The 23119-nt window shown below is 38.3% G+C and overlaps 1 protein-coding gene across 5 annotated transcripts in view; it reads right to left on the reverse strand.

Moving 5' to 3' along the window:
- ppip5k1b (diphosphoinositol pentakisphosphate kinase 1b) overlaps window positions 1–23119 on the reverse strand; it is a 65804-nt gene that overhangs the window by 29521 nt on the left and 13164 nt on the right. For all 5 annotated transcript variants that reach the window (XM_028584193.1, XM_028584192.1, XM_028584191.1 and 2 more), the window contains exons 2-15: window positions 22004–22598; window positions 20090–20285; window positions 14966–15056; window positions 13815–13900; window positions 13499–13653; window positions 12848–12949; window positions 12578–12739; window positions 11338–11459; window positions 8723–8824; window positions 7772–7858; window positions 7229–7304; window positions 6820–6929; window positions 4102–4187; window positions 3494–3619 (exon numbers count right to left, since the gene is read on the reverse strand). In XM_028584193.1, the coding sequence (XP_028439994.1) occupies window positions 3494–3619; window positions 4102–4187; window positions 6820–6929; window positions 7229–7304; window positions 7772–7858; window positions 8723–8824; window positions 11338–11459; window positions 12578–12739; window positions 12848–12949; window positions 13499–13653; window positions 13815–13900; window positions 14966–15056; window positions 20090–20285; window positions 22004–22192 (1690 nt within the window). In that variant the 5' untranslated portion in view covers window positions 22193–22598. The remainder of the gene's footprint in view (window positions 1–3493; window positions 3620–4101; window positions 4188–6819; window positions 6930–7228; window positions 7305–7771; window positions 7859–8722; window positions 8825–11337; window positions 11460–12577; window positions 12740–12847; window positions 12950–13498; window positions 13654–13814; window positions 13901–14965; window positions 15057–20089; window positions 20286–22003; window positions 22599–23119) is intronic.

Here is a 23119-nt window from a genome sequence, read left to right on the forward strand (position 1 = left end):
TAAATTAATGTAGCTGTAGGAGGTGGATGCATACCAATGCTACAGATCAAATCACACTGAAGCTTCATGCATTTTTCTTTAGTGTACAGCCAAATAGTAGCCTGATGTTATACCATTTACTAACTTGGGTTATCATGCCTCATTTGACAAGATGTACAACTGTTCTAGGCTCTAATTGAGGCTAAAGTAGACTGGCTTTCATCAACCAAAGAACAACATCCCAAGAACTCTTGAAAAAGAAATGCAGTAGGATTAGTGTGAGATGATCCGTGTTAGCTTACAACACCAAACTGCAGTCACTTTAGCTGCCTGTGTACGAATGTGTGACCAAAACACGTTTGCTGCAGTGGTTCACCTCGAGAACACATAAATGACGATACAAACAATCCACAGCAATCTCAATGTGGGACAAACAGGACTAGTCGCCAGGTGAAATTAAACAAAATCATGATGAGATGAGAGATCAGAGCACGTTAGTGGACAGAGCGACAAATGCGCAGAATGAGAAAGGTGTGGAAGAGCGGTGATGTCCAGGAAACTTCTTACCAAAGTCAGGGGACTCACAGCCACGGGACCGGCGGTTACCGGCTAGTAGTTTACACAGAGCAACAAAAGGTAAGAAGAGAAGAGCAGAGTTAATAGATAAAACTTGTGGTGGAGAAAGAAGTATGAAAACAGTGGCCGGGATGAGAAAATAGTCTTCTTTTTATTAAAAAAGAAGCAACAAAAGGGACAGATTATTTAATCTACTTTCAGTTCTATTCTGTTTTTTTCTGTGCAGTTTGGGAGTTGTTTTGCATGCACTATAAAACAAAAAAGCATTAAGATGGAAAGCTTGAAAAGGGGTAACCTATGAATGAAATAGAGGTGTTGCTCAGTTCAAAGCTCTGCAAAGTGATTGAGAGAGAAAAACCTTTATGTAACAGGCAGGTTTGTCTACCAACTCACTGTATTTCACTCTGGTTAAAGCGTCAGGGTTTTTAAGCATTAAAGAGTAACTCCACACTGCATTTGTGTATCATGCACAACACCCGACATAACAGTTGGGTGTTTTCAGGTGTGCTCAACTACAGAGGGTGTGGACAGTATGTAGTAGTATTTTGAGCCTGGGTATAGTTACTCTTTTAAATGTAATTATCCAATGATACCTTGACATACATACTGTAAAAGAAAATAGTTAGCAGTATTGTTAGTGCTAGCATTACTCAAAATTAAAATAGAATTTCACGTTCATGTCCTTCAGATACTGATATAAAGACAACGATATAACGGTCGTTACTTTGACCGGAACCTTTGCACCACAATGTAGAAACCAATGTGGAAGTGGTTGACAATACAATCTTAACTCTAGGTTCTTACTCGCTTGTTGTGGTGCTTTTAACCATAACATGCAGCCTTCATCAGCAGACCAGAGTTTGCTCAGTTGTCATGGAACTGTAGATGTTCAAACTTTATTCTGAGCACTTTTGGGACCTTGATTTAAGATTGTTTTGCCAACTGCTGTTTCCAAGGTCATGAATGAACTGCCAAGCTCACATGTAGAAGTGTATTTTGATAAAGTTCCTCTAATGGCCACTGAAATAAACCACTGATTTAAGTGCTAAATTATTCTAATGTTGGTCTTGTGGTGATTTCAACAATGTTTGTTCCATTTAGAAGAAATTAAGGCCTAAAGAAGCAGGTACAGTATTTAACAATATGTTTGCATGATTGAAAGGGGTTTAGGCCCCACCTGGTTTTCCCATTTACATTACATAACATGTAGCGGACAATTTTATCCAAAGCGACTTACAGTTGCTACATATGTCAGCGGCCGCACACCTCGGGAGCAACTAGTGGTTAAGTGTCTTGCTCAGGGACACATTGGTTGATGTTTTGCAGTGGGAATTGAACCCGGATCTCCCACACCAAAGGCATGTGCCTGACATTACAGATGCTACAGTATGTTCATGTTTTTCTACAGTCACATTTTGGTCAACCATTTTTCAACCTGTTGCATATCTGCTGTAGTTACAACCTATTAGCAGCCTCTTCCTGCTTTAGTCTGTACAGTAATCCAACAGAGTCTCATCAAAATCCATCATATCAAATTAATTACATCATAGCAATGATTCTACAATGTGTGTGACAGCGTATTTACTAAAAGTAAAAAGAAATTTATATTTTGAACTGAGAGTCGGACCTTTTTGAATGCATCAGTCTTCTTTATTATTGTCTATGATTTTAAGTGAAGGCAACAAGTCTTAAAGTACTCATATTATGCTTTTTGGCTTTTTCCTTTATTGTGTTATATATCTTTTTTGTGCATGTAATAGGTTTACAAAGGGAAAAAGCCCAAAGTCCACCCCAAAGGAACCCCCACAGAAACACGAACTGCTTGAAACAGCCCTATTCTTCCGTGACAAACATGCGTAATTTTGCATCACTTTGTAACACACGTTATAATGCTGGCCTAGCTGCAAGTGTGGCACGCCCTCAAACCAACCTAGTTAGAGCGGAAGTAGGAAGAGTTCAGATAGTTCTGCCTGTGTTTCAGGATCAGACTCGGGTTCAAACATGTACTGCTGAGCAGAAGCCATGGGTTTATTTTGGATCACACTAGCTTGCTCGTTGGGGCCCACCCTACTCTGCTTCTGACTGGTTAGTAGTCCTTACCTAGGTACTGTGCATGTGCGTCTCCCAACAAAGACGGAATAGAAATGAGATGTCTCACTCTGTAGCTAAAACGGCAAGCTCAACACACAGGGTGAAAAGAGGAGCTGCAGCAATGTGCAGTACAACAAAAATATGGTGTTTTTTGAAAATTATACCATGTAAACCTATTCTGGTACAACCTCTTAATACAATTATGAACCTGAAAATGAGCAAATATGAGGTCTTTAAACATCTACGAAAGCAAATAATGAAAATAATGAATGGTACAAAAAAAAGCCCCAGACCCAATGGCTTGTCGACTAAAATAACCTCCACCTTTAACTCGTTCTATGTCAGCTATGCAGTGTTGACATTGTATATGGTAGTGCTTTGAGTGACTGAAAAGAAGGGCTAGAAAAAAAACTTTTATGAGCAAAGGAACATGTTGGTAGGACAGACAGGGCTGTATGATTATCATTTGCAGTTTTGACTGTGTTATGAAGTAATTTGATAATGTCTAATGTCTGTCAGTTTTTGCCTATAGATGTGTGCGTAGGTATGTGTTTGCTTCCTTGTGGAAGTTGTTGGAATTAGATCCAATATGTTTAGGAAACCAGAAAGGATATGGGAATTTCATAAATAGTTGAAATGAAAAGAAAATACCAGAATGTCTTCTCTAACATGTTTTTTAAGCCATTTCTTCCACAACAGCCCAACTGTACTAGAAATGTTTCCTCTGACACAAAATAAAAATAAAACATTTCCACAATAAAAGAGCTTAATTTACACCAGAGCTTAAGTAGAAGGATAATTCATAAGTACATCTATTAGCTAATGTGAGTGTGAGTCCAGTGGATACCTTGACCTCCAGGGTACATGCAGCGAAAGGCCCTGCCCAGCTCCTCAGCCTGAACACGGCCTGCAGGCGTCAGCTCCCCGCCCCACTTCAACACCAGCAGCAGAGATGGGCCGTCCTTCTTAGAATCTGAAAAACAGCAGCGTATTGTTATTCATATCAGTAATAACTATACAAAAATGCAGAGGAAGAACCTTTTTTTATAAAGAGACCCAAATTTCAGGTAATAATAAAGTAGTATTTCAGTCAGTGGGAATAGCGCTACACCCCCTATATGTAAAATATAAACAGGGTATTTCAGCTTCTCTTCCCTAATTTACCGGTAGCACTTTTTATTTGCTAAAATGTTTTATCGTTTAAAATGTCCCGGTCTCTAAACTTCCCCAGAAAATAACTCACATTAGTCACTTCTTTTATTAAAATATAAATTTTAAAAGAAGTGATTTCTCTAACTAGCATTTCATTTGCAGGCCTCCTTTATTCTGTAATCACATGAGTATCACCCGTTTACATGTGAGCTCACCAAACCCTGTTCACATACCACACAATATACACACTCACAGGTCCAAAAGAGCTACCCATCAATATAAACACTACTTGTGCGTTTGTACCTTCTTCTTCGCTGGATGCTTTAGGTTGGCCGTTACGCAGGTAGGTCAGCTGAACTTTCCTGTTGATGCCTGAGAAATGACCGTACCTGGAGAGACAGAACACACACACACAAAGCAGACACAACATTTGATATGCACACAGACAGACAGACAGACAGACATACAGACATACAGACATACAGTTAGCACACACAGATAGAAAGAACAAAGACAGAAAGAATATATCCCATCTTAAAGAATTTAGTTTAAATATTAAACAGCACACACCTGACTTCTATTCCAACAAAAACTTAAAGAGAACAGAACAAGGCAACAACATTTTCAAAGATGATACAGTGATCATACACATAACTACCAGTATTAGCAAATGGTTTAATGGTAATTCAATCATTCAGCAGGTACTTTGGATCAGCTAATGACCAGTCTGATTTTAGTGTGTAATTGCTTACACGTGTGTGGGCACAAAAGAGGCAAAGAGAAAGTAAAAACGTATGTGACTGCTTCTAAAATGGTTAAAATCAATGCCAATTTTAATTGTGTTATTCCTAAAAGGTCACACGCAGACACATATCAGGAGCCTCCTCTTGCCCAGCGTACAGTGCTTTAGTAAGAATTTGGCACATCCTGTAGACTAATTATCGCATAGTGTTCTCTTATAGAACAGACAGCTGAGCGGACGTCTCAAAAAGCCACATGATGATGGACCCTAAACCAGGATTAATAACAGCTGTTCTATTCTCTGGCTTCCTGCCAAAGACTCACAAGAAACATCATCACTTTGGTGACATAATTCTTGGTATTTGTTTGCATCTACAATCTCTATTATCTATAAATTGGGTGGAGCTTACTGCAATCCTGCACTACACAAACTCACTATCTCGTTCTGTCTCTCATGCACACCTATTATTAATCAAGGAGGCATTTTACCCTAATTAACGTAAGCCCTCAGTTAGGAATGCACAGTATAATACTGCTTGTACAGTGACAAAGCCACCCGCCTGTGTTGTTTTCCACAGCTCTACGGAGCATTTCAGCCTCTTTCAGCTCGTTCTTTTGGTTTTTACAGTCCTAAACTTTATTGTTTTGGTTCACCTTCACCACTTTCATTCAGGCTGTTTTCAGCGCAAAAAGGCTGCGATAAGCCCAGAGTACACTACCTGTTCAGCACCAAACAGCAGACAAAGTTAGCGGCTAGCTGGTGAACACAATGGAGCATTTAGCAGCTAGAGGCCAGTTAGTGGTCAGATGTGGTTGGAGACCAAAACAGAGCTAAAAGGTGTTTAAATATTGGACTAACATTCATCAGGTAGACAGGACACGACTCCAGATAAATGTAAATGTTGCTTTATATCTGCAGGATGTGTAAATATGCAGCAGTTTGTTCACCCTATGAAATTGTAAGGTAGTAATATGTGAGTTGTTTCTGCCGCCCCGATGTGCCAAAAAAAAATAGTTATTGCAGGTTTAAACTTTATCCTTTTTAACAGGTAAACTATAGGCTTGTTTGTAGAAGCCTGTAGAAAGGTTTTGACAGAGAATGTCAACAGATTTGACACTAATACAAGAGCGCAACGTGTAGGAGTTTATTTGAAATTTACAACAAAAACTGTTAAAGCGTATTTGAAAGGGGTATACGGTGGGTTGAATCACTACTGTGGTGTATGAACTGGCAATAGAATGACGAACAGCACATCTTTCACGGAGGTGGATTACTCTTTAGTTGTAGTTTCAGTGGACTGTGTTGCCAACCCTGCCGTACATTTTCATGAAATTTAAACTGTCAATTTTTTTATACCTATTCACTTCAGAATATAAAAAAATATTTTTTTCTACTGCTGTTTGGAACCTTGCATTTCTTTCAAATTTGATAATCTTAGACTTCCATCTTACTTTTGTTGTTGCACTCATTCCAATCTATATGGAGAAGAGCACCAGCAAATCACTTACATGAGTGTAAATGTTGATGGGAGGCAGAGGAAGGAAGACATTAGGAGATTTAGAGTCCAGCTGATATGTGGTGAGAACGGCATGCACACAAAGTAGCCCAGAACACTCTGATTTACACACACATACAGAACACAGTGAAATCCTCAAGGACATTTGACTGTGTATGGGTCTGGTGTTAATGGCTAGAAATGAATGTATGTTAATAAAAATGATACACTCAGGGCACAGAACATTAGGAATACCTTTCAAATAATGTAATCTTGCACAAGCCATATCTAAACTTAACTACCTCCTTTACCCTGTTTATACCCATAGACCCACTTGATCTGTGTCAAGAGAGAGAGCAGGTATTCCTAATATTTTGTACGCACAGTCTAAGTAGACTAAAGAAAAGGAGGGTGGTAAAACCTCATCCTTTAAAGTGAGAAGGGAGATGGTGCATACTGAGTGTCATTCAAGCTGGATTCCCTTTTGGAGAGAAAGGAGGAGGGATGGGTGGCCAGGAGAAATGAGAGAGATGAAGGAAGAAAAGAGAAAGTAAAGAGTTAGAGACTCAAGAGGGATGGAGAGAATCAAGGTAAACATGTGTCTATGAGTACAAGAAAAGTTGACTGAACCTTTGTCGAGTGTTGAAAGATGAAGCTAGTTTTGATGAGAGTGGGTGACTGCTGATAAATGATGACGACAGGAAACAGGAGGATGATGACTGATTTTGTGTGTTTGTGTGTTTATGAGAGAGTGTGTGCTTGTTTGATGTGAGACGTCACTCACATCTCCAAGACCGTCTTGAGTTGCTCCAGTTTAGATTTCTTCTCCTCGATCTCACAGTCGTTGTGCTCGACCAGTTCAACCAGCAGCAGGCGGGCGATATCCAGCACTTCCTGGAAACACAGAGGCAGTTATTCTTAATTTAGTGCTTATCTTTAAAATAGACCACCCACCCACACACATGATGAATGCAGTGTGTTTAGACAGCTGTGTTGGTATACATATTTACACAACAAAACAACAATGGTTTGTGATCCATAAAAATAATTATGAAGCTTGATATGCAAACTGTGCTCTGAAACCCTTCATTATGCTGTAAAAGAACTCAGCCATAATCTGCCAAAAAAAAAAAAAAAAAAAGGAAGGATGAAGAGATTAAGATGAGATGAAGATTAAAATCAACCTCACTCACTTGTAGCTGTTTTGGCTTCTTCAGTTTTAGTTTTCCTGACTTGTAGCCTCCGTACTTCTCAAATAACTCAAAGAATCTGTGCAAGAAAAAAAACCCGAATAAAACAGTAGAATTAAGAGACACAGTTACATTGGTTGAGGGCAACATCTTTAAAGTCAAACGTATTTGACATGTTGATTAATCTCAAAAATAAGTAGGTAAAGAGAGACAGGCTGGTGCAGTTTGTTTTTATTCCCTTAGAAATTTGCAGCAGCGTGAAGATGAGAAGGCAGTTTATGCTGAAATATAATATTGTAAACATCTGCACTTTTCTGTAAATAAAGTACTAAATAGACTCCTAAATGCAGTTAGTGAGGACAGTAAATTCTGCATCTTAATCTTCTTATCCACTATTTTGTAGTTACAGGAGGTACACTATGCAAGGATATCTTTCATTTTATTATGGATAATAAAACAAAACAATTTTACAACAGACCAACTATTTAAAATATATTCTGACAGAACAAGGAAGAGACATCTTAATGCTAAAGCCAAGAGACTTACAGAGGATGTCGGACCTCCATTTTCATCTTTTGCTTTGGTGTGCGATCTCCATGGCGGATAATGGCAATAACACAGCGCAGCTCCATCCTGAATAAAGTAGAGGAGTGGACAGGACAAAATTGAAATGTGGCGGAAACTCTGTTATTTCACCATTGCACCTCGACAAATGTCCACTAAGACCTTATCCAAGCCTGAACAACACTGCCCATCATCAAGAGTGTCAGTAAGAATGAGAAACCAAAGGACACTTATTGATACAAATTAGCGTTTAAGCTATAGTGCGTAGTTTCTGTCTCCCCCATGAGGAATTCTAAGTAATGACAACAACATTGTCGTTGCATCCACCTGATACTAGCCTTCCATGATCGTGCAACACCCCTCCTCCATGCAGTTGCTTGTAACCAAGGAGGACACGGAGGATTAAAAATCATGATGGACTCTTCAGAAGAGGTAATTATGATCATTCAAGTTTCGGTGCGCGAAAGTTGCCTGACAACACCAATTTCTAAACATAACCATACTGAGAAATACAGAGAGAGTTTTAGGGAGCTGATCGTCTTAATTAGCTTTGTATCAACTCATTTGGCAATAGCTTAAATGTAACGTTTAGCTTTAAGTAAATAAATCATAGTAAAATAATACATTTTAAAACTAAACATTTATTTAACACTGAATTTAGATTTATTTATTTTTGCAACGTTTGGTTCAAAAGTACTTCTAGTCTGTTTATTAACAAAATACCTTATTTAATGAATCTTTTAACTCGATAAAGGATTTTGAAGACAAAGACATACTATATAGTTAAAGACATATCATCTCATTTATGGTATGCCGTATCATATGCACAGTAGTCCACTGATCAACCTATCTTCCAGGAGTTATCCAGGCTATCCAGGACCCTTACACCACTTAGCGGATCCTTTTTTTTATTTTTTTTATTTTAGTACGTACATGGTTCCTGAGGTTGTTGGGACGATTGGGATGTCTTCAGCTTCCATGGGGATGGACCAGGGGATGTGGAACTGGGGGGCCAACTCCCTCATCACCATGTTGCTGTTGAGGCAGAGAAAACAATAACAGACTTAAAAGGATGATTGTGTAGGATTTAGTGACATCTAGCGGTAAGGTCGCACCCCTTCCAAGCATGTAGTAGAGCCTACGGTGGCCTTCAGGTAATGTAAAAAGGCGTAAGGCCCTCTCTATAGCCAGTGTTTGGTTTGTCCGTTCTGAGCTACTGTGGAAACATGGCGGTGCAACATGGTGGGCTCCAGGAAAGAGGACCCGCTCGATATGAAGGGCTCATTCTAAGCTAACGGAAACACAATGATTCATAGTTTTAGGTGATTATACACAAATGAAAACACAATTATGAATAATGTATTCTACTTCTGTGAATAAATCCCTCTAAATCCTAAACCCTGCTCCTTTAAAAAGGCTTTAAGTTTGAACGGCAGGTTGAAAGGTAAATATCCCAGAGAGAAAAGACTAAATATAAAGCAAAAGTAAACATGCCATGAATTCTGCAGGCTTTTACTTGTGCCAATCCATTTTATTTTAATATTTTGATTTAAAGTTTAAAGTTTTGTCTTAGATTTCTTTTAACTGAGATATGTTGTGCAACCAAAAGTAACCAGGTATATTAAGATAATCCAAAGATCTTGGACCAAATGTTTGTTCTTTTATTTTAAACTCAAACTAGCTACTAAGTTGCTATCAAGATGCTGCAGTTCAGATAATACAAACTACAGTGTATCAAAATAAAAACCTATCATTTCATAATATTACAGTTTCTTTTGATTGCTAAACGACAGTGGGCACAACTGGATGTGCAAAACTCAAACCAGTCTACATTACCAACAGTCACGTGAGCTAAACAGTTCACATCACCTGCAAAACTCATTCAAAGCAACACAACTCTCTCAAAACAGGCTCAGTGCAGCCAAACACTATGAACTCTCCTCACTGAGATAACACACAGTCACTCAGAACACAGAGTAAAAACACTAGCATCAAACACCATTTCAGTAATTACAAACTTTTCATCTTTACAGTTTAAAACAATTTGAGTGACTTGACACTACTCAATAGTTTAAGGAAAAGATATAGATTGTACAATATACCAATTTTGACATAAGGTAAACAAGAAGGAATGAAAATGAGCAGTTTTCTTCAATATAGTATTTTGTCTCTAGTAATTTATGGAATTACTGGGGGAAAAAACTAAAAAGGTACATACGTAAAAGTAACAAAGAATAGTGAGACTAATCCTGCCTCTCTCCAGCATTATGTGGCAAGTTTTTTTCATCACATTGGATGTCTGCATCATCTCTCAATACAAATTAATGTGGTGTTTCCATTGCCCCACCTCCATTACTTTCTGAAAAACAGTAAGAACGCAGTTTTACTATTGTAAAGATAGTGTTTTTCACTTTTTTTTAAATAGCTGTGTACACAACCTCAGACATCTTACCTGGACATATTGGTATCTTTGCTCTTTTACCTGTTTCTCTCAAACGGTACAGTGTATAATAGTTTCCTTCTTATTTGGTGTTTGTATACAAAAAAAGTCTCTCTGAGCTTTCTCTGTATGAATACCATATATGTTCACCAACAAGTCTAAAACAAGACACCTGCTTAGGCTTTCAGCTAAAATTCCAATCAGCAGTGTTTGATAGGCACCAGACTGAAATCTATTCTGTTTTGAATGTGTGGTTAACAGTTTTAACAGCAGGGTGTTAACATTTGAACAAAGTGCTGTAAATCTACAGTGTTGTGCACGTTGTGGTTAAAGTCATGGGATAAGTGTGTAGTTTTGAAAACTGTGTTCAAGCAATGAAAAACGAACTAGAGTTTGGTCCACATGAACTGCTGCTGTGCAGACTGTGAGTTTTGCACATGTGACTCCAGTTGTGCCCACTGTTGTTTAGCAATCGAAAAAAAAAACTGTAATGTCAACTTTAAAAGGTACAACAAGCAAATTCTTCAAAGTGCCAGAGACGTCAGGTAATATAGAAAACACTGCAATCAAACTAGTCCAGAACAGGCATTGGAAGACATGACCATGTTTATCACAAATTAGAGCTGACATTTACATATATAGTGTTTCTTGAAGGCTTTGGTGTGACAAGATTCTGGTGTCCATTATTTTCATTATTGGCTACTGCAACTAAATAGTTTTATTATGAAGGATTTTGATGACAAACTGTGTATGTGTAGATGTGTGTTTTCTGTGGTGGCTGTCTGTAAGCTTGTGGTCAAAGAAAAATAAATTGTTTTATTTCAGTGCTCTACTCAAACTAATCTGCTTATGGATCAGCAGAGTTACAGGTGAGGCAATGCATGGTTAATTATATAGCACCTTTCAAACACAAGGCAATTCAAAGTGCTTTACATAAAATGGAAGGCATTCAAAGATATACATATATAAAAAGAAATATAATGAGAAGCAATATACAAAGACACACATAAATAGGATTTTTAAAACGAGTAAAATTAAATAAAACATGAAAATAAGCTAAAAGCACAATACACATTGATAAAATAGTATGTAAGCTAATGTCACCTACCCCAGGACTTTGGCACAGTCATCGTAGTATTTCATGGAATTTTTGACAAAGCTGAAGCCGTTAACGTCACAGACGTAGGAGTGGCCGTTGGCTCTGAGCAGGTCGAACCCACACACTGTTTGCTAAAAAAATAAAATAAAAATAAAATAAATAAATCATACACAAAACTGAGCTAAAGTACATTTACACACTCCATAGAGATGTTAGACACCATGTGCAGAATAAAACAACTGTTTTTATTAGACAGTTGTAAGGTTTTTACCTGAGTTTGTCTATTTGTTTTTTGTTTCCCAAAGAAGAAAATGTGTTCTCATGTGCATTATTTGTGGCATGTTATCATTTCATTTATATGCGCTTTTTTCTGTGAAAAGCTTTATTGCTTGTAATAAAACATGTTTTAACTGCAGCTAAATAAAACAGTTGAGCTGTGACATCTGTAACTGTATAACTGTTATTCAGTCGCAGGTTTGTGTTTATGAAGCTTTTATTGCCACTAGTACTATTTACAGGAACATTTTCTATTTGGTCTCATAATCCTTAAAAACAAATTGCCTTTGGGAATACACAAAGGATATTAAGAGCTCTACTTACAATACAAAGAACTTATGAATTATTCATTTTCTGTGCCTCATGCTGTCAGCCTCTTTATTTGTTTGTTGTGAGTTTAGCAAGGTTTCTGAATTCACACAGTCTACCATAACGAACGGTGGTTGTTAATGGAGTCCGCACCAGAGATCCTCCCTATTTGTTAAATGTTTGCTGATTACAGCACTGTATAGTGTTGGTCAGAACAGTGTGATATGAACAAATCCCATGGCAGTAGCATAAGAAACAATGCTTCTGGCAGCCCCTGTTCACAAAGTACATTTGTGTAAGGAAATATTCCATTTAGTTTGCAAGTAAAACAATTAAATAGGTCTACAACTGTCTGTGTTTACAGTAATTGGTTGAAAGATAATGCTCTCCCTGTTCTAAAATGGGTTTCATGAGCTGACAGCTCAAGGTCTTACGGTCTCATTGGTGCAGTGTTTGTCTTAGCTATAAATAGATTACTCAACATAAAGAGAGGTAGAGTTTCTGACCACTAACAGCTTGGGCAGCAATAACAAAAGGACAAGAAAAGGACCCTAGTCCCATAAATCAGGCAGTTTTCAAAAAATAAATGCAGATTTCAAACCTCTTTAATGTTTTCCTGCACACTACACAGCACTACATCCTCTACATGATGACTAAAGTTTACCTTAAAGGCCAGGCAGACCTTGCGGGCCACCAGTTTCTCCATGGCAGTCAGCATGACGGGGTAGCGGATTTCCTTCCCCTCACTGTCCCTCTCTACCTTTCCGTCCAGTGCAGGAGATTTCCGGGCCTCCGCGTGGGCGTAGTCTGGACCCACTGTGTAAACCTGGAAACACCACACACACGCGAACGCACACAGAATGAGTCACTGATGCATTGATCAATTCAAGCAATTAAACACCTCCATCAATGGCTGATTGAACATGCACACTACCTTGACATCAGTACCATCTGTGGGCATGAACTCCTCGTAGATGTAGGATCCAGTCTTTCGTACGCTGCTTTCTGGAGAGTACACACTGCTACGACTCCCTATCTACAGCACGGAAGGGAGAGAGAAAGACAAAGAAGGGGAATTCAAAGGGCATTTGGAACCAAATCTGTAAATACAAATCTAAAATGTGGGATATACTCGCCGCAGCCGACTTGTCGTGCGCAAATGTTATGTCATGGGAGCGCCATAACTGTGCGACACTAGTTGCAGTCTTCTCCTGAACAGTGGTGTCGCAACTGGAAAGGCTACCGACTTTGCTATTTCTACGGACTAGAAGAAGAAAAAGGTAAACAACGGCAGAACTGGCAGCAGCATTGACGTCAATGCTTCGATTTGATTCAATGACCTACTTCTTCGGATCAAGCCTTTCATTCGCCATAAAAATAACTCATCTTAACCCGTTAAGTTTACAAGACAGATTTGCAGTCACTCTGAGAGTCCTGGCATCCGGTTGCCTTCGAGCTTGTTCATGCTTCCTGTTTCCGCTTTGTTGCGCGCCGCTGAAAAAAAATAAATAGAGTGGTGCGCACCCTCTGGTCGCCAGCGAGATCTACGTCATGGATTTTTCTGCGTCTCTTAGGTGAAAGCTACCTTTCTGAAGAGTCTCTGGCTGCCCCCTCCAGCAGACGTTGGGTAATAGATGTACACATTGTGGTCCTCGGCACACACAGGTTTCTCCACGAAGGGTTTAGGGAACACCTCCCCGTTTACCTCAACATGGTCCTCCGCTTCCACCAGGTTACACTCTGCACAGGGTAAGACTTTTGTTTTAAATTCTTGTACAGTATTATCCAATACATCTTTCCTGGAATTGACTAATTGAATTGAAACTATTTTAGTGTGTTACCATGAATCAAAGGTTTATACATACAAACTTATTTAACACAAAATAAGAACTCTTCCTCACCCTCAGGATTGTCGGGGTCTCGGTTTAACACAGCATAACGAGGCAGATCAATGCCTTCTTCCTGTAAGATCCGATACACTTCCCTCCTGACAGGGAATCAAATAAGATTATAAATTACCTCCAAAAAGAACAATCAAAGTGAGTCTATATGGCTTTGATGTGCATGTGTGTGTGTGTGTGTGTGTGTGTGTGTGTGTGTGTGTGTGTGTGTGTGTGTGTGTTACTTAGAATGAGCTTGTTTAGCTGGCATGCAAACTCTTGTTGGTAAAACAGTGAAAATCAAAAAATACATAAGGTGGTGAAAAACCTATACTGATGCAGGTACATTGCTTTTTGTGTTGATGTTGTTCAGAGGATATACTTCAATAAATCATTGAGTTTCAAAGTAACTTCTTGGATGACAAACTCAAGGGACTGATAAAACGGCAAGCATCATGTGTCGGAGAGCGCAGAGCGGTAGCACTAGTCATTATTTTACTTTCTACAATACAAATCTCACAGTTACAGTGGTGCTCATAAGTTTATGAACCCATGCTAAAGTTGACAAAAAAAAAAAAAAATCATCTTTTGGAAATTGATCTTAATGCCTTAATTAAAACAATAAGGAAAAATCCAACCTTTAAAGACACCAATTTTCTTTGTGAATGAATAATGTAAATAAATAAATGTTCTTCCTTAAAATACAGGGGGCATAAGTATACATAACCCTATGTTAAATTCCCATAGAGGAAGGCAGATTTTAATTTTTAAAGGCCAGTTATTTCATGGATCCAGGATACTATGCATCCTGATAAAGTTCCCTTGGGCTTTGGAATTAAAATAGCCCCACATCATCACATACCCTTTACCATACCTAGAGATTGGCATGGGGTACTTTCCATAAAATCATCTCTCAATGTAAATCAAACCAGCTATTAGGCTAACTGAAATAAAACTATGCCAATCTCTAGGTATGGTGAAGGGTATGTGATGATGTGGAGCTATTTTAATTCCAAAAAGAAACCTAACAATGACTTTGTCTACTTTTTGACCCTTGTTATACTAATGGTATGTGCAGCCACTAGCTTATTAGAGACCATTATTTCAAAATTAGCCAGTAAAAACTTTTTTGATACCCCTCAGCCCTGTGTGTGTGTCTGCTCAAACTGTACCTGTCCTGTATGAAATACTGCATGTTGAGGTCATTGATGAGCAGTGGATTCCTGAGCTTGGCATACTCCACAGCTTTGTCCAGAGGGAAACCTAAACAAGAAAATATCACACAACATCAATCCTAGCTCAACCAGCATTTACAAACAATGTAGAAAGGAGTAGTAGAAGTAAAAATGATTTCCATGTATATACAGTACATTTCTGTTTTTCTATTCTCTGTTGACACAATAGTGAATGAGCCTATATTCAGTTTAGCATATTAAAAGTGGTCAAAACAATTGTATTGATGGTTTATATATGAAGTCATGGGAAGGTTGAGTTGGGATGGTGCCTGTTGGTCTTTTGAGCTGCACATGGAGCTGCTTGCTTTCCCTTCATACTGTATATGGGATCATGTATTGATCCACCCATCTGATGGATTCTAAACTTATCTTAAATCTGTTGTATTTCAAACGTGTAAAGGGTCTTAATGAGTTATTTTTATAAGATGTTAGTGTAGCTCTATCTTAAAAACCTTTTCACATCTATAGAAACTTCAACAGATTGAAAAAGTCTCTGCACACCTAAATATGTGATAGAGGAAGGCAACATTTGAATAAAAATGAGAAAACTATCACACTGCATGAGAGTTTTCTCATTTTTAATCAAGAAACTTCAACAGAAAATTAAAAGGAACAGGTCTTGGGTCATTACCACTTTATATTAACAGACTTGACTACTACTACTAGTACTATGTGTAGCTAATTACTGGTACAGGTAGTGGCACATATTATATGTCACAAATTGCTAAAAACAAACTTTCATTCTCAAGGTCACAGTTCACCATATTGCTCTGCATGTGAGCAGAATAGACATGTCTCCAGGAATTTTTTTGGGAAATACTAGGGGTTTCTACTTTCCAATAATAACAACACAGGATTCATACTATGTTCCCATGGTCTCTGAGCAACAATCCAAAAATCTCATTCTTTTAAAAATAGAATGGAAAAATTGTCTCATGTGATAAGCTCAAGACTTAAGACTCAAATACACACTGTGAGACAGTTCAGAGTCAAAGGGGAAATATAATACTTAAATAGAGAATGAAAGCATATGTTCTTTGCCATTTATATTTGGTAATACATGCACAGATCTTAAAACAAACTGATCCTAATGTTTGAACTCTTAATGAGTGTTCACTAGCATGTATTCAAGTGTATAATTTAAGATAGAGGTCATATACATGGAAGGTGTATTTTTCTTGTTCATCTAGCTCTGCCTTTGTAAACCACACACATGGTCATACAATTAATTACAAGCCATAAATAGATATTACCAACCCCACAGCTTTTTTCCTCCATTGAGGGATTCCCAGAAACTGGTACTGGTTACTGTCAAACAGCTTGACACAAACCTGGCAAGGCTTTTTCAGTACACAGAACAGAATTTTTTTTTATTTAAATTTGAACAGCCAATAAACTGGTTCAGGGAAACATTTTACTAACTCGCTGCCAACACCAAAACAATCATTTCAAAACAAGACTTTGATGTCATAGAACAAAAAGGAGTGAGCATCTCTTATTCATTACTGTTGTGTTGTTACTTTATTGCCATCTCTTTCCCCAGTTTTAGAGATTATTTACTTAACCTCAGTTGAGTTCCGAAGAAAGATTAGGGATAGTTTTTTTCTTCTTGTGGAAAATATCAAGATATTTTGTGATGACAAAATATGATGCAATTGCAGGACACAAGGGTACATGTAAACAGCTTAAAAGCAAGATACCGTATTTTTCGGACTACAAGTCGCTCCGAAGTATAAGTCCCATCAGTCAAAAAATGCGTCATGAAGAGGAAAAAAACATATAAGTCGCACCGGACTATAAGTCGCATTTATTTAGAATATAAACACAAGAGTTATTCAACTACACAATAGCACACAGAACAATACGCTCAATACGGTAGGTGTCCGGTATGTTAACGTAACACATTAACAGTTATTGAACTATACAATAGCACACAGAACAACTAGCTACCAGGGCGTGGAGCATGGATGTATTAAAAGGCGTGGAGACGTAACTGCACCGTGAACGAGCCCCTCCCGACTCGTTCCTCCACCTCTGGCCGTCTTGCTTTCAGCCCACGATTAGCCGATTAGCTTTCTTTGTTTTCTTCATTGCAGTAAGAGTCACCTTTTCGCCAGTCTCCCTCATAAGTTTCTCCCTCATTTCAAACTCTCTTTCTGCTGCTCAATTACAGTTTTCGGGGCTGCATATTTTACTCCCTGCAGTTTGTTATCTCTTTTCTTTCTCAGTTGTCTTTAGGAGGAGCGTTCTAGTTGTCACAAGCCTAGAGCGCCCTCTCGCGGCTGTAGACGGTAATGTTTTCAGTATGAATTAACATGTAAAAACATGTTAAATTATATATATTTTGATATATAAGTCGCACCTGACTATAAGTCGCAGGACCAGCCAAAGTAGGAAAAAAAGTGCGACTTATAGTCCGGAAAATACGTAATTAAAAATTTGATTTGTTTAGAGGCTGTCGGCAGGGGTGCCCTTTATCTCCATTTTTATTTAACTTGGCAATTGAACCACTCGCAGAAGCCATACGGGCTAATGAAGAGATTGCTGGTATCAATATCGGGAAAACACAGAACAAAATTTCACTATATGCTGATGATATAATCCTATACTTAACCAGCCCTGAGCGATCAATCCCAGCAGTATTAGACCTTATCTCTAAATTTGGAACAATATCGGGCTATAAAATCAATTTGACAAAATCCAATCCATTATTAATTAACTCGTCAGTTTCTAATAGACTCAGGGCAATCTCTCTGTTCACCTGGGCCCAGAACAGCTTTAAAGTATCTTGGGGTAAATGTGGCTCTAAAACTAAAGGATCTTTACTTCATAAACTACATTCCATTGCTTAAAAAGATTAAGGAGGAATTAGAACATTGGAAAATGCTCCCCATCTCATTTCTCGGATAAATACATGTAATTAAAATGAATGTTCTGCCCCGTTTTAACTATTTATTTCAGTCAGTGCTCTGTTACTTGGATAAAACATTCTTTAAATCTATAAACAAAATGTTAACCTCTTTCATCTGGAAAAATTCCTTACCAAGAATAGCTTTTAAAACTTTAACAAAATCTAGAGAGAAAGGGGGACTGGCATTACCAGACTTACAGATGTACTATTGGGCTGCCCAAACAAAGGGCCTGATTAGCTGGGTGCAAAAGCGTAATAATGCACACTGGATAGACATAGAAGAAGAACTTTGTAATCCTATTTCTACAACTTTGCTGCCATTCATTAACAATATAAATGCACTACATCAGATAACAAAAACATATGTAGTCTACAACACTCTTCGGGCTTGGCAAGATATAAATAAGTTCTGTGGGAATTTTGGCAAAATCTCCAGGCTTTCCCCCTTATCCTTAAACCCAGATCTGCCACCATCTATTGGCGGATCTTAGTTCACAAAGTGGAGAGGAAATGGTATACATCAATTCCAACAATTGTTTGCCGGGGATACACTCAAGTCCTTTTCTGTTCTAATGTCAGAATATGAAATTCCGAAACAAGACTTTTATAGATACTTACAAATTCGCCATCTAATAAACACCCTAAATGGGGAAAAACGCCTGTCTTTGGGGCTGATGAATCTCGAGGAGATTTTGGTAAAATCAACATTAAAAGGAAAAATCTCTGTAATTTATAGTGCTCTGTTGGACTATTACAGCTCTTCCTTGACCCCACTTAGGAACATATGGCAGAAGGATATGGGACGTGCTTTTGACGAAGATCAGTGGGATACGATATGTCAGAATGTTTTTTCCTCACTGTCCTGTAATATAATAATTGAACAAAATTATAAATTCATGCACAGGATGTACCTTACTCCGCTCCGCTTAAGTTAAATGTTTCCTAACTCATCCCCCAGATGTCATCATTGTAAAACATGTAGAGGGTCAATTATGCATGTTTTTTGGAAATGCAGGAAATTAATACATTTCTGGAAGGCGGTACATGATCTAACTGTTAAGATTGTGAAAACCCCGCTGGGCATTACACCAACACGGTACCTTTTTGGTACGGAATTGGACAAGACCCTGGACACTACATGCAGGAAGAGGATTATCATAATGTCTTATATAGCAAAGAAATGCATCTTGCTCAATTGGAATCAACAAAGACCCCCATCATTTAATCTGTTTAAAAAAATCCTAAATGAAACTTTGAGACTGGAACAACGTATACGCCCTAAAAAATAAGGGGGATGCCTTCCGCAGGATATGGGAACCGCTTATGGACCTCTGACACTACCATGTCATAACAGAGTTTGACATGTTTACATAACATTCACAAAGGATGAATGAACTGTGATCTGTGACCATGGACTGACCTGATCTAATTTTCTGTATTTTTTTATTTATTTTTCTTTTATTTCGTTTATTTTTTTAATTTTATTTTTTTTCCTCTTCTGTCTGTTATGTTAATAAAATGTTAAAAATCAATAAAAAAATAATTGAAAAAAAGCAACAAAAAAAAGCAAGATAATTTATTTGGAGGATAGGTAAAACATGGCTTACTCCATATATGTCTGAGTAAACAATAGGCGTGGGGGAAAAAAATCGGTATGGCATAGTATCGCGATATTTTCCGTGGCAATACTGTATCGATACACAGACGCCAAGTATGGATCTATTATCATATATGTGTTGGTCAGTTTGTCTGCTTTACAATCCCTTTTTGCAGCAATAAATTTGAAGTGAGATGGACAAAAAGAGAAATGTATCTTTTTATCTAAAACAGATGTTGACAAAGTTTCCTTTTGGGGACATCATTTGAAATTTTGGTATAATTTGAAGTTGGAAAAAACATTGCAATATGTTTAAAATCGCAATAATATCGTATTGTGACATAAGTATCGAGATGATATTGTATCGTGAGGCCTCTGGGGATTCCCACCCCTAGTAAACAACTAGTTATACCCATTACATCATATCCATTTTATTTCTATGGTTATACCAGTTTATGCCAGTGTAGCCAGTGAGTCACAGTCACATTTCCCCTATACCTCCCTGTCACGGTTTCCTCTTATGCAACAGGATGTTTTTAACTTGTTTTTTTACCTTTGGAGTGGAAGGAGATGAGGCAGTCGCAGAGGGGCCATTTCTCTACAGGTTCCTCTAGGATCACCTCCTCTGGAAAGATGACCATACTGATGTAGTCAAACTTACAAAGGCGCTCCAGGATCTCAGTCATAGGCTTGGATTTGGACTTCTTCATCATGGCGCATATGCCGACCACAATCTGCCGCTCTGGTGGCTGGTGAAGAGGACAGGGGAGACCAGGGCAGAGAAGGGAAGGATGACAAGTGAGACAGATAGACAGGTATTGACGACTTACAAAAACGTGCCAATGCAACAGTATGTATAGGGGAATGTAAAGACAGCAGGACGGCAATCCTGACTCGTGGCCTTTAAAAGCATATCGGAACTTATGGTCATATTGTGAGATATCAAGAGTGATATTTGAGTAGTATGATAGACAGAATAATTCTCTTTAGAGTTTTACAGCCCTAGATCCTAAGGCTAAAAACTACAAACATGGCATAAACCTGCACTCTTCCTGAAAGCTTGGTTAACAATCAAATGGTTGGTAACGGGCTAACTGTAGGTTTCTTAATTGAGCCTACCAAGCGGAGTCTGAGATGTCCTAAAATAGGAAGTGCAGAGAGGAAACCCCTTTTGATTTAACTAACAGCATTGCCTTTCCCCAGTCCATTTATTTGCTACACAAATGTTGGTACTTACAATGATGATTCTCAAAGGATATAGATTATTTTTTATTATAACCTTTATTTAACCAGGAGAAACCCATTGAGATTAACCCTTGTGTTGACTTCGGGTGAAATTGATTGATTTTCAATTTTTGTTTTATATCAGAAAATATGGGACGTAGAAATAAGCGCCGAAAATGTGTAGAAGAAAAATTTTACAATTTAAAATGCAAAAACAAACTGTGAAAAAAAACATTTTTTCAAGGTTGACGGGAAGACAACACAAGGGTTAATAATCTCTTTTCAAGGGTGACCTGCCATACTAGTGGTAGTGGTAGGGGACATTTCTCCATTTTACATTTACGTCAACATCAATTTTGTTTTTGGTGTGTTGTGAGCTGTACAGCCTCACAGGCCACTAGTGTTGCTACAGATTTTTATTTTATCATAAATTGCTGGCCGTCAAGATATGACAATGATGACAGCTGTGTCCTTATCATTATCAAATCGATTCATTGACTGAAACCTGAAAATGTCACCATTACTTACCACAAACAGGAGAAAGTTATTGCTTCATCAGCATGCTGACACTTCCCACGCATGGAAAATGTATTTGAACACTAAATTGTTTTTGTGTACATTGATTCTTACATGAAGTAGGAAAGTCTTTGCTGCTGTGCCACAGTGGTTCAGGTGACTAAAGTATGAACTACCTGTTACCTGCTATCTGTTCACTCAGTGTAACTCAGTCTTTAGATAAGACCATCAGCTAGTACAACAGAGACATACACCGAGACAAAGAGAGGAAATCATAGCAAGTAAGTGAGCAGTTAACACAGCACTACCATAAAGTCTTTTTAAGATACAGGACTAAACAACAGTCCAGATGCCTTAACGCTGTTTATCTACTGCATTGTTCTCACGCCAGCCATTGTATATTTCCATCTCCATTTCTTTTTCCACTCCAAATAAAACTTCCCTCTTAAAATTTCCAGTCCTATTAATACCCTTCTGCCCAAAAAATGACCAAAGGTTTAGCTTCCTGATCCACAATGAAATCATCTTTTTTCTATTGTAAATTTACAGTTACATTATTAAGTCATTCATTATTAATACAATGCATGGACTCTAATTTATAAGTGCAAATCATTTTGTGATATTTTATAATTTACACTTCTTAATAAAAACTTTGAAATAAACAAAAATTGTAATAATTTAACTATGATTTAAAAAGTATTTTAAAGTCTTTACACCTGTGACTTACCGACTCATCTTCATCGCACTCCATTTCCTCTTCTCGATACATCTCATTCCTCATGCCTGCCTCCATTTGGCCCATGTCCTGCTCGTCATCCCCACAGCCAACCACAAACCTAGGAACATGTATGTCACCCCGCCCCTGTCCTTCCCCTAGTCCTGGTCCTGCTCCTTGCCTGTCGCGGGTCTCGGACATCACAAACCCCTGTGAAACATGGCTGCTGCGCGTGGCTCCTCCCCAGATAGCAATTATGACAGCCAAGCAGGAAGAATTCCAGTGTACTTTGTTACAACGTCGCTAGATGACTGGCGCCTGAGAGCCTGGTGATAGAGTGAAGGGTCTGTTGGTGTTTCTGAGCAGGCTGATAACAGCTACGTGCTTCTGTGTGCGGAAAGTATTTGTTGAAGTAGAAAAAGAGCCTTGGATGTCCTAAGAGGTAGAACACGGAGTGGACTCCACGTATGTTGAGGTAGAAAGTCAAGATCCTGGTTGCAAAAGTCCTTGTGTCAGGACAGAGGAGGTCTGGCTCTGAGAGATAACATGACCCAGTTCTTCACACAGGAAACTCCAGGGTCAACATCGGTGCACCATTTTGCTTGCCCTATGAATAAAAAAAACAAAAAGGTGAAACTGGTTAAGCAACCGGTTCAAATTATTCTTATACGTAGGTGAAAACTGTTTAACACAAACGAGTAAAACTTGACAAGTTAAGCACCATTTGGCAGTTGCAGAGAAACACACCAGTTACAGCTGTGCAAGCTAACTTAAATAAACATTCTGCATGTAAATAACCACAGTCCTGGTTGTTGCAGTATTGCTACATCATCCATTCGTGAAATAAAAGTCAGGGCTGTAACATGGTATTTGCATCAATAGTTTATCACAAAACATATGATCTAAATGCACATAAAGTTTTAGGATCCAGCAAGGAGGAAAGTCCTCACCACAAGATATTTATAACGTGAAATGTAGGGACCCTTATTTGTCAAACTTCTCCGGGTTACACCAAAGAGCCAACGGAGGAGGTAAGAGTGAGCAACAACACACAGTGAGCAACAACACACAGCAACTTACACCAACAACTCACATGTGTTCAGAGCAGGAATAACCAATCAAGGACAA

This window comes from Perca flavescens, chromosome 8 (genome assembly GCF_004354835.1).
Source record: "Perca flavescens isolate YP-PL-M2 chromosome 8, PFLA_1.0, whole genome shotgun sequence".
Lineage (NCBI taxonomy): Eukaryota > Metazoa > Chordata > Actinopteri > Perciformes > Percidae > Perca > Perca flavescens.